The sequence below is a fragment of the Heliconius melpomene genome, chromosome 13, assembly GCF_056956725.1.
Source record: "Heliconius melpomene rosina isolate 202511_hmr_F chromosome 13, ASM5695672v1, whole genome shotgun sequence".
Classification (NCBI taxonomy): Eukaryota; Metazoa; Arthropoda; class Insecta; order Lepidoptera; family Nymphalidae; genus Heliconius; species Heliconius melpomene.
The window spans coordinates 16587577-16600114 of record NC_140401.1 but is presented as its reverse complement, the minus strand read 5'-3'; the positions used below and the strand labels follow the sequence as shown (position 1 = coordinate 16600114).

At 33.9% G+C, this 12538-nt stretch overlaps 1 protein-coding gene across 1 annotated transcript in view; it reads right to left on the bottom strand.

Annotated features, from left to right (window-relative positions):
* kibra (WW and C2 domain containing protein kibra) overlaps positions 1 to 12495 on the bottom strand; it is a 65123-nt gene extending 52628 nt beyond the window's left edge. Inside the window, exons 1-2 of the mRNA XM_085196870.1 lie at positions 12355 to 12495; positions 3684 to 3793 (exon numbers count right to left, since the gene is read on the bottom strand). Coding sequence (XP_085052996.1) covers positions 3684 to 3793; positions 12355 to 12482 — 238 coding nt within the window. The 5' untranslated portion in view covers positions 12483 to 12495. The remainder of the gene's footprint in view (positions 1 to 3683; positions 3794 to 12354) is intronic.
* Positions 12496 to 12538: the final 43 nt, after the last annotated feature.

Here is a 12538-nt window from a genome sequence, read left to right as displayed (position 1 = left end):
AGATATTTAAAGTTATAATATTTTAATCTAATATTCTCTAGTAGTAAATATATAAATACAATTTATCTTCTAACATTTATCTATAGGAAGCAAACAAAATTTCGTCAGCATTAAAAAACTTAAACATGATTGATCTAATAAAATGCGCGTGCGCAATAACAATCGATAAAAATTATGTTGGTAACTAAGTCAAGACTTTTAACTTTATAAAAATAAATTAAATAACAATTAAACTCACTTAATACATTTAAAAATATTTAGGTTTATTAAATTACAAGAATGGGGGTAATTAACGAGCGGTATGAAATAAGAAATATTTTCAAAATGCTTTTGTTTTAATGACTAAGATAATCGGAATGAGGTCAAATAAGAAAATTATATTATATGATTTTTATCATAATTAATCAACATTACTTTTTTATATACGTATAATTTTGAAGTAAATTAAGGTTAAATTAAATTTTGTAATAAATAAGCGAAACTTATAAAGTTTAAAGTCTATGTTGGGTGGTCGTTAAAAAAAATCTAGAAAATGGCGGAAAAGCTCCCGCACTGATAAATAATGCAAAGGAATGCGTGTGCGTTTCGTGCGAAATGTTCTGTGTGACCGTTATAGGCACGGCGCGCTGTTTTATAGAAATAACATCAATATTACTATACTAGTATATTCAGCAATCTATAAAAACTACATATTTTTATATAAAAAAATAGATTTTTTGATACAATAATAAAATATATAATATACAACACTAAAATTTTTATATATAGACATATTTAAAGATTAGTGCCTTTTTGATTATTTCCATATTAAAAAAACGACTTGTTCTATATAATCTAGCCGTCGTTATGTATATTGGCATGGCACTTCTAAAACACCTGTTCCTAGGCCATAAGGAATCCGCATAACTCCATGATTTGTGTTAGCTCTAAACTAACTGAATACAATAAGAATCGACATTATTTATTTTTTCGATTCCAACGATCATTAAAATGTCACTTTGCGGTATTTATCGCCGCATTGTCCTTTGAGATTTATCTGACAATTATACATGTGAAAAAGTCATGTCGTAAACCACTGAATTGCTAGACAGATTTTAATGAGATTTTTTCCAAAAGATAAGCTTTTTTTGTGTGTAAGTAGAACAATATTCTTTTTATTCCTTGAGATTTGAGATCTTAATTAAAATTACTAACTTTATCACATTAAGTATAGCAAGCAGGTTTTTTTTTTATTTAGAATTTTAATTCACATTTCATTTTAGACTGTAAAAACCAACGTAATAATATTTTAACTTAAGTATGTTACTTTTTCTTTATTTTTCATACAAACATTTATATATTTTGTGGTAGATAATGGAATTCGCAGTATATCTATAATAATTACTGGAAGAAACTGTGTGTATATAAAAAAAATGTTAATACATATATACATATACGTATTAAGAATTTAATTATTGCATCAACTGGAATAAGAATCTACAACCTATACATTAATTAAAGTGAAAAACAATTAGCCAAGGCATTGTACTAAAGACTTCATAGAAAGCCATAAGCATAAAGTAGTTATTTTTTTGGACAAATCATTATGTAATGACGTCGGCGCTAATAACAATAATTGAGATGTATGTACAATGTCGAACGGAGAGAATATTCGAAAGTACTGGCTTACTATTATATAAACGTTATATTATATTAATACATAAGTTTACTTACCTATATATACACATTATTATTTATTATATTATAACTCAAAATCACCTCCACGCTGTATCCCGCACGCAGCAGGGTAGGCAGAGGAAACCTAGTGTTAAGACCGTTCCCAACTTTCTGCCGAATTCTGGAAGTATTGTGTGTTGAGTGGTAGAACTCAATGCCGCGCTTTCCCTCGACACCAGAGCGAAGAAATGGAAATATAAACGTAAATAAATATTACACTTCCTCGAGTGGGAATCGAACACACAACCGTCGCGTTACATTCACACGCTTGTGCCACTACGCCACGACGGCCTCAAAGGCTATATATTATTACTCATACTGATACAAAACACCTGCCACTCAAGATATATATTTTATGTACAAACAAACCAGTTGTATTTTTTTTGTTTTTACATAATTAGTGTTAAGGTTTCGTATGTGTAGACAAAAAATATGATTATATTTAATATGACTAAGAAAGCAAGTATACCTATGGAGTCATTTCCACTTTTTTTGATGGCCATGATTTACTACTTGTTTATTTACTTTCTAGTATTAATAAAATAATAAATAATAATATTTTTTTATCCTTATGTGTATCTCGAATGTAGGGTAAGCCAGGTCACTGACGAGGACACAAGAATACAATTAATATAAATCATCAAATGGAATGTGAATTAAAACTTATCAAATAATTAATTAGGTTTATATTTAATTTATATTTCTTTTATATATGCTTTAATATTATCACTTCTTAAACTTCGAAGTAATATAAGCTGCGGCAACATCTAACACAGTAAATAAATAAGCCGAGCTGTTGTTTAATTCATACATTAACTGAGGCACCAAGCAACCATCATGAGCCCCCCGCGTTGAGCATTTTTCACCCACGACCAAACGTATTGAATAATCCAAAAGTCATAAATAAGTCTCGTTGCACTTCTTGTTACATATTTAATGGCAACTGAAAAAGTGTAATTTACTCTTATTTACAACCTGTAATAAGTATTAATTTTTTTATTATTCTTTTTATCCCGCATACAGCATATAAAGATTTTTTAACACTCCGTTCCTCATTTCCCATTTCGCACTTATAAAAATGTTAAAAATTCCGTCCCCCGAGTAGGAATCGACACTTATACATTCGTCGCACGCTGTCGTTGCGGCACCACGACCTTTTCATTATTTAAATTTGTTTGATTGATTTTAAAATTATTTAAAATAATTTGTTAGGTCATTTCAACATTTTTGCTGCTCACAGACTGGCAATGGCGGTTTGTATAACGATGATTAATTGGACTATTATTTCTAATTAATATTACGTTTGAAAAGAACTATTCATTTAGTACTACTTTAAATCAAAAAATAATTTTACTTTTTCTTCTATGTGAATGTTTTATTTTTTTTAGTATAAATAATATTTTTAACGGTCGAAGAAACCTAAAACTTTTTTTTTACCCAAAATTTCTTTAACAAGAAGATATTGAAATAAATATTTAAAAGGTTTATTATTAAAAATAGAATTATTTTTCAGCTTGTCATTTAAATTTTTAAATTTAATATATCAAGTTAGTTACTGGATGCGCTGACAGAAGAAATATCCATTTTATATATTGCAAGTCGGAATTCGACATAATTCATTCGCTGTTGAGCTTAAGATAATTACCAAGGTTAAAGTCAGCGTCGACTTTACAGTCACTCGTCGGCTATGTCCAGTTTTACGCAACTCTCGACTCCTGACATTCTTTTACTATTCTAGAATATTTTTTTTGTATAATATTTACATACATATATGTACAGCATAATTGTGTTTCCTATAGTTCTTAGGTATTTTTTTTTTCTATTTAGGTGAAGTTCACAATATAGCCAAGACAAAAAAATAAATCTTCCCAAATCTCCGAATCCAACAAAACAATTATAAGGCTTTAGTTATTTTTAATACATTTTTACACTTTAAAAATATTAAAAATAACAAAAATGATACTCACGATTAACATGATTGATATAATAGGGTCCGATCTGTGGATCGTACGCCTCCTCCCAGCCGAGCGGCAGCTCATTTCCGATGCAGTCCGCGAAGGTTTGGGGCTTTGTGTATCTGAAACAATCATTATTTCTTGTCAATACTGAGAAACGTTCAATTGAAATGATACGAGGCAAACCCGTTTCTATCTCATTTACTTGGATTTTATGCAAGACAATTTCTTCTAAATGAAAACGAACAGTACGGGTTTACATAGCTTCGATAATAAAAAATTAATGTAATCCTCACGAGCGTACCAACGCAAAAATTTCACATTTCGCTTGTTATATTTACAATTTTCTTATGTTAGTCATTGATCGTACTTTAAAACATAAAAAATATTTGGCGTTTTTTTCAACTTAACCTGCTTTAATATCTCCAAACCTTTCCCATAGGTTATGCTCCGAGCGTGATTACTTTTCGTGGGAAGTAAGGGGCGAACCTATTAAAACTGCTCCTATTACTATCATTAAAGCAAAATAAAAATAACCAGCACCGTTATTATTCGAGTTTCGACCGCATAAGTTTGACTAGTTGTCTAATGATATATACCGAGAGCACGGTAGAGTCAATTTATACCCGTGTTCGTACCTCATATTTGATTTTCTAACTAAAATTTCTAATTATCACTACATAACAGATTATAATCGACACGAGGCGTGGCGAATACTACCTCTTAATCATACATTCAACTCAGCTCGCGTATGGACATCGACATCCATCATATCTTTGAATCTCATTTAAATGGAATGTAAAAATAAATAAATAAACATAAAAAGTTTTTATATGGTTAAAACACACAAGCAATTTCAGCGATAGAAAGCGGGAGGTGCAGCGCAACGATAAATCGAAGGGCGTTCTTGTACTACAAGTATGTGGTCTATCTAGGTGCAGATAATAGCAGAAGCAATTAATGATAGCCGGTACTTCATGCCCGGGAGCTCGAGGGCGTGGTGCGCAGGCGCCAGTACCTCGCTCTATTTCTTACAAGTTTCAAACATTATTTAAACACGAAAATTATAAACATAATGTTACGGAAATATCTATAAGTATATGTAAGTACTGACGAAACTGTTCAGTTCGCGTGACTGTTTCGTCCCATTTATCTGAAGTCCGGTAAGGTTAAACGACCACGTATTTGATTAAATATACGATAAATTACTGTGCTTTTTGTATACAGTTATCAACACGGCGCATTGTCTGTGGTTTAGTCTATTAAATGTATAACATATAACATAAAGAGCCATATTTGATATATGTAATACATATACAAATTGATTTATTTATACGTAATGTTAATTTCATTTTCGTTATCTATATATGGTGGTAGTAGTTTGGAGATACGACAAATCTTCAATGGAAATTCGTAACTCCCGTACAGCTACCGAAAGCGTCCATTACATTACAGAGCGCTTATCGAGGCGAGGGGACAGAGGGCGCGTGCGTGTGCGCATCTTGCACCGAGCGAGACGGCCGATGTGGACACCGTGAGTGCGAACGAGACGGCTGCACTCTACTATGTTGCTGTTCAGCAAAACCAGTCCTGTCAGCGGGACGTCAAGACGAGTCGCGTTCTTGGAAACGGTGACCCGTGTCACGGAATCCCTAATCGCACACTCACACAACTTTCACGCACACAGCCTCTACGCTATTCCAATAAACTAAAAACTCAAAATTTTTACATGTACATTATGCAATATGGCGGGTCACCTTCAAACTGGCGATTTGGTAGGCGTAATAAATGAAAGTGCAATACGAATGTTTATTGCTTTTTAAGAAAATACAGATTTAAATGGCAAAGTTTTACTTACTTGCTCGAAAAGAGAAATGAATCGACATTAAATATTTTAAGCCAGTTATAAATATATATTTCAATGTAAATATTATTGCGTATATATTTTTACAACTATATTGGGAAAAGTTGAATACACGAATACGAAAACACGCTACAAGTTTTGTACATATCTAAGAGTCAATGTATATGTATAGTCACTAGATTTAATTTAGGTGACAAGTATTAAGTAATGTTTCAAAATATTTGGCACGCTCAAGATATTTAGTGAATTTCACGCATTTCCGTACTTGCGTAATACGTAGTAGAGTAAAAATATTCGTATTCTCTTAGTTTTAATATATTTTATAAAAAATATTATTATTACCGAGGTTTTTAAGGTTAAGTAACTTTAATCGATTGAGATATATATACACAAATAAAGTTCAGAAAGATCCGTTCTATGAGGTGTTTCAATCTTTGGTAAATGACGCGACAGAAGGCCAATGCACGGCCACAATCCGCAAATAGAAGCGAAACTTGCTACCCGCTTTGGATTATTTCACCAGCATTCCTTCACATTTTATAACTAACTAAAAAGAGCAAATATTAAATCTAATATTCTTTCATCTAATAAATATTTATTTATAAACTTCATAAATTCAGCACATTATTCACAAAACCGGAAAAGCAATAATTTTCAATATTATACAACGATATAATAGGCTTATATTTATTTACAAGCATTTATTAATATAAAGCTGAAAATTTTCAAATTCCTCCAAAATATTTTTAAACATCGATTACCAAATCCTGGATATCCCGTCAGTTCGGAGGCGGTGCCACGCCGTCTCACACATACCGACCGACCGCCCGACCGCCCGCCCGACAGACGGACACTCACACCTACTTATAATCTATTAATATCGCCCGGGAAATATTTTAATCCGCATAGCTCGGTTAATGCACATTCCGATTGAGTTTCTGAAAATTTTCACAATTTCAGTTTTATACGTCCAGAACCTTCCATTTTGCTTGGAACAATTTATATGGTTATTTAAAGTATATGACGTCACGCGCTTATTATTGGTCGTGTGTATTCCGTTGATAAGTCAAACAAAGCAGGGACAGGAATATTATAAGACTTTCCGTTCCGAAAAAGGAAGTGTGTTAGGGGTCAACGTGATTTCCTCTCGCATTCCAAATCGCTGACACAAGCTGTGTGGCGCTGCTACAATCAAATTGAACAAGAGTTGCAATCGGTTCGATGAAGCGTGCCGACCGGATGATCCAATACGTCGATATAAAATGTATTTCTCAACGCCCCGGAGCATTCCTGACGCGTCACGTCACGTCACGCCACGAGCTATCATCGTATATTTACCCCAAAATTGTTTTTACAATAGTTGGAATTATGATGGTAGACGACAGCGTGCGTATGGCGGCTGATGTGACGGTATGACGTCACGCGTTATTCGATCATTGACAAACGGCATTCCGAAGCGGAGTGAGAACACAAATGTGTGGCGTTGAGACGCGCGTCATGTCACTGTACCAAGGTCTCAGGCCCGGCTGGAGGGCTCTCAAACATTATGTTAGAATTAAATGTTTTTCGAAACTTACTTTATACATAGATATTTTTGTTTTATTTTATTTGATTCACCGTCGTGGCGCAAAAGGCGACGATTGTGGATTCGATTCTCACTCGGGGGAATGAATTATTTTGATCTAATAACAAGAAAAACGCGACATTGAATTCCGCGTTGAAACTACTAACTTAGGTACCTACTTTTAACCTAAAAGATTTTTGAATAAGCTAAATTATACATATTGTTAATATTATCTACAACAATGTCGGGCAGACGGATTGTAAATTACATAAACATTGAATCGAATATATAAGGTTTCCGTCTGAATCACGACGCATACCAGCAGACTTCGTCACGCTGACGGCCGACGCGACACAGTATCGTGAACATCACGATTTTAACAAACTTTCGATGGCTCAATTCATAATCGAATTAACTAGTCTGTAAGTATAACAGATGAATGCGATTCATACCTTTGACATTTTTATCAAGGCTAGACTAAATTAATACATATTTCAATGCAAATATTTTGGTCTTGTTATTTATAAATAAATACATGGCATTCATACATATATTAACTAAAGTTATTTGTTTATTTACAAGTTTAAAAAACGGCTAATATAACAGGAAATGTCTTTCTATGCACATCAAAATTTCATGTCAATGTTAAATAACTAGAGAAATGAACATGATATTCAAAAACATATTAGAGACTGGCGCCTTTCATACCGAAGTACAAACGTCTAATAACTGATAACGAGGTTTATCCACATCATCGCAGTCGCAAATGTTACTTTCTCAATAGAAAGTTAAACATAAGGTTTGGCATTAAGTTCTATTCATGATATTAGAGCACCGGAAGTTGTAGTTGATAACAGTATACACTAAACACCAAATGAATGGGACCGATCGATGTTTGTTGAGGTACGAAATTCCTCACCACCATTGTTTTGTCAATGGCCATCGCTTTGTAAACAGGGAGTGCAATTTACGGTGCACTGCGGATTTGATAAATTCTTTTTGGATTTAGATGCATTTTAATATGCAATTAGTTCAAAATTTGATGTAGTTTCAGTAATAAATATATGACAAAGTATAATATTTTAATACACCTAAATAACATTTTATTTTTTATTTCTGTAAGTAACTAACAACTTAAAATAACATTTTAAACTGCAAGAACCAAAGAATCCCAACTTTTTCGAAGCGTATAAACATTTTTATGCATTACGCAGACGAAAATGCTGTTTAAACCTATTATACACGTAACATTGAACTGCCCTAGTACCATCTTATGTTGCAGGTGGTAGCATTCCGAAGCGATTACAGTATTGGTGCCTACACAATTTTAACACTACAATTTCAAATACCAAAGTACAATTATGGAACAAGGTAGACTTTAGAATGTTACCCAGCTATGGTCACATATTTCACCCACGCTTAAAGCAGCCGATGATTTATTCAAAATCAAGGATCAAAATTTATTTATAATAACGATCTCGTCTGTTTACTCTAAAAATTTGAAGACTTTTTTTTCAGATCGTATAATTTTAATGTAAATAACGCAACTAAATTCGCAGAAATCGATACGACTAAAAGGCTTTGTTACCTAACACTGACCGCAATCTACACTGTCTATTTTGATAGAAGGAAATTTTTGCCCAATCATTCTATCATAAACTTTCAAATGTTAAACGCGACAGTTACATCTATTAGTTATATTTTTACATAACATTTTATTATAATAAAATAAACAAATGGAATCCATCTCTTCGTACTACATAAAGATCCATGTTGAATTCAAACTACTATACATTTACTTAATTAAGTACCTCGTTAATTGCTTTCCAATCAGAAATAACGTTTTCGACACGACTGCACAAATTAGTTTAATTTTTATTAGACCTCTTTATAGCATATCATAGAAATTGTAACTCTAAGACTATTCCAGTAAAGTTTACTTTCACACAAATATTGAAATATTTGAAACTGAAGAGGAAACGGGTACAACATTTTTATTTTGACCAAGCTCGGTCGGCCTCTACAATTAAAAGCTTATGCAAATTAAGTAAATAAATTTTATGACCTTTATAGCGCCAAGATTTATCATAGCTCCTTGTTTTGGTAAGACGCGGTGATAAAACATGTAAAATTTCCATCTTTAAAAAATCTGACGTGCTTATACTATAATTTATTGCATTTATAACAGTTTTTTTTTTAAGAATTCCTACTGTGAGTATGAAATACTTAAATATAAATGAATAGCAAATAAAAAATATAATGTTAAAATATAGTTTTTCATTATTGTACGAAGTAATATATCTGCTATTGCATGTTAGCAAAGATGTGATCAAAATATAATGTAATGCAAAAAGGAATGTGGTATGTTTTAATTAACTCCTGAGAGTAAATATCGATACATATTATTCTTGCTCAGTCATTTATGTAATTTATAACACATGGGTTATGGTCCGAGTTCACGCGAGATTATATTAATTATTTTCCCCCCCTTTCTTGGTATGCAGAATGGTAGTAATAAACTTAATACTAATTCGTAGAAAATTAAAAAATAAAAATCAAACAAATAGGTGGATAGCAGCGAAGTCGATGCGCGTCTCTCTAAAAAACCGCCAAGGACATCTTTATCTGAGAGGTATGCGCAAAGTAAACAGTGTTGTACGTGTTACTTGGCGTGCGCTCGCCGCGCCCTGCGGATCAATTATTTGTTTAGCATATTCCAGTTACCTATACAATTGCTTAAGTATCCTACAAAACTAATTTCAGCAATCAACCAGTTGATCGATATTGTTAATTGCTGATATCGGGACGCTACACAGTGACCGGACTCGCATTCGATTAGAGTCAAGAAACGCAGTAAAATGGCCAGCCCCTACAGCGTTACGGTTGAAGGCGTGCGTAGTGCGTGGGAAGTATCCACAAGATGTTTTACACATACTTGGGTTACACAATCTCAAAGACAGGCTACATTACAGCCAATACAACTTATAAAATATGAATCAGCGAACGACTGGCTGCAAATTTGTATCATAAAAAATATTATTTCATCGAATTAAAACACAAGTGGACTCGTAATAAATATTGAATAAGAAAATCTTATGGGCCATGAACATGCAAATTTGTATTGAAACATTCCATCGCAGTTAGGTATCGCGATTCTCGTGTACCTAGACTCTAGAGGAATACGCACAGACATTCAAAGCGATTTTCACTCGTACCATAGAATTATGCATTAACGCAACGACTGGTATGCGACTCGTACAAAGTACTGAGTGAAAATACACTAGAGTGATATAATTAAAGTAATAGGCAGCGAGCATCACGTACAAATTCCCATTGGATAAATCCACTATCATTGTCTTCCACGTTTCTTTATTAAACAATGCGATGAACAGTTTTTCCTGTATTTAAATGCGTAGCTAACGAATCGTAGGGTTTTTTTAACTTAATAATAAAACCGCAAAGTCCCTCCACATATGACATCTTAATACATATTTAAATGCATATATTCGATATATTTATGAGTTCGTAAAATTATAAAATTAATTTGAAAAAATAAAGACACAACTTCTCTAGTTACAGTCATTTGTGATCCTGGCACCCTTTCTTAATTAGCATTTTCTCGTTTAAGTTCTGTTAAAAGGTTAATATCATCAAATGCTCTGGAGACATGGCAAGTTATTTTTAGCATTAATAAATTGGCTTAGTAGCTCGCTTTTGTTGTGTGCGTTTTGTAGAGAATATTACTTAGTCTGTAACTATAGTATTCTTTACAATGCTTTCAGTTTGAGTTATTTTACATTTAAACTTTAAATAAAAAAACACTTTTTTTTAAACATGTGGCTTGTTTCTATGAAATATACTTTTAGATAGCCTCTAAATATTCGTGTTAGCAGTCTAGCAGGTTACTTTGGCAACCCTAATAAGAATCTTACGTTAATATGTTATGTATCAGCGGTCAATTTTATTACGGCGTCAATGTACTGAAACCAGATCTTCTGAATGTTTCTTGGGATTAATCAATTTAGTTTTAAGTCGTAAAGTCAAATACATTTAAGTTAGTTATTTGTTTTATATGGACTAATTTAAAGTATTTCAAATTACATAGTATTTAGTTTCACCTTATAAAAATAACCTTTAGGTTTTACGTATATTTCTTTCCAAAATACAACGCTTATTACCAACGTTAGTAATGTATGGGAGGTATGGAACAGAATTTGACCTTAATTTCATTTTATGGTCATGTCTTAAGCATCGTGCGTCTTGTTTTTATGTATCTTACAGAAGAAGAACAACTAGAATGTACCGTAATGCCTGGTAACGTTTAACCTCATGACAAACATATGTCAGTACCATTTGTGCCTATGTTTTTTCTTCACTCCATTCCATTCATCAATACATTTTAACGGTGACAGGAACGTTTCAAGTGCAGGTGGAGTTTACGGTCGACTTTTTAGGACAATGCTGCAGGTGTATAAGTATGGTAAATAGATATGGCTAGACATGATCGGTATTTAACAGGGATGCGTCGTGGTTGCGAAGCACCTGCTTGCTGCACTCGGGCTCGGTGGGTCGGTGGTGTGGTGGCGGAGCAGCCGGGAGCGCGGGGGAGGCGTGCGCTGCGCCGCTTTAGAAAGGCGCGACCATCGCCGCAGGCCCGGGCCGCATTCTACGGCCTGTCATTCACACCGCACAACTTGCCTATGCATTGCATTCCGTCTCCCACCGACACACGCCGCTCCACTCGACGGCGAACAGACCCACATCATGCCCGATACGATGCTACGAGCGCTTCATCGAATTATTTCTGCGCCAGTTCAGTCTAACATTGCTGTGAACCAGTTTTTTGGCCTCATTAGTCGCGTTCCGTCGCCGCTCACGAATTATACTAAATCCATACAAAAAAACAAGAACTGAACTGACATTCCAAAGGATAACAAAATGATAACCATAATTTGTGTTTAGGTCATTTGTTGTTAGTCAATTGTGGAATGTCGTGTGAAATCGAGACAGTTTCGCATATTTCCCGGCAGCTGGCGACAGCGTCGCGGCGAGAACACTTTGTTTTTGACGATTTATTCTATTTTAAAAATATGTTTACTTTTTGCAACACTGTCGTAATGTAGACTGAAACTTCCACTTGCGCACACCGGAGCCACAGTTGGCGAATTCAATCAGAAAACACTAAAAATCGCATTGGAATGTGAAGTTTTGACATGGGGCTCTTACGGGTTAACACTTCTGTTCGGAAAACTTACCTGTCTCGCGGGTCGATCCACGTCGTTTTCCTACTGTTGTGGTCGATGAAATAAAGTTTTCCATCGAAGTCCCTCGCGTAATCCCATCCGTCGGGCAAGGGTATCTCACCGTTTCGTCTCCTTGGCATATTTCACTGATTAAATCCATTCAAACGAATAACGAAGCACACTCGCGAACTAGCTA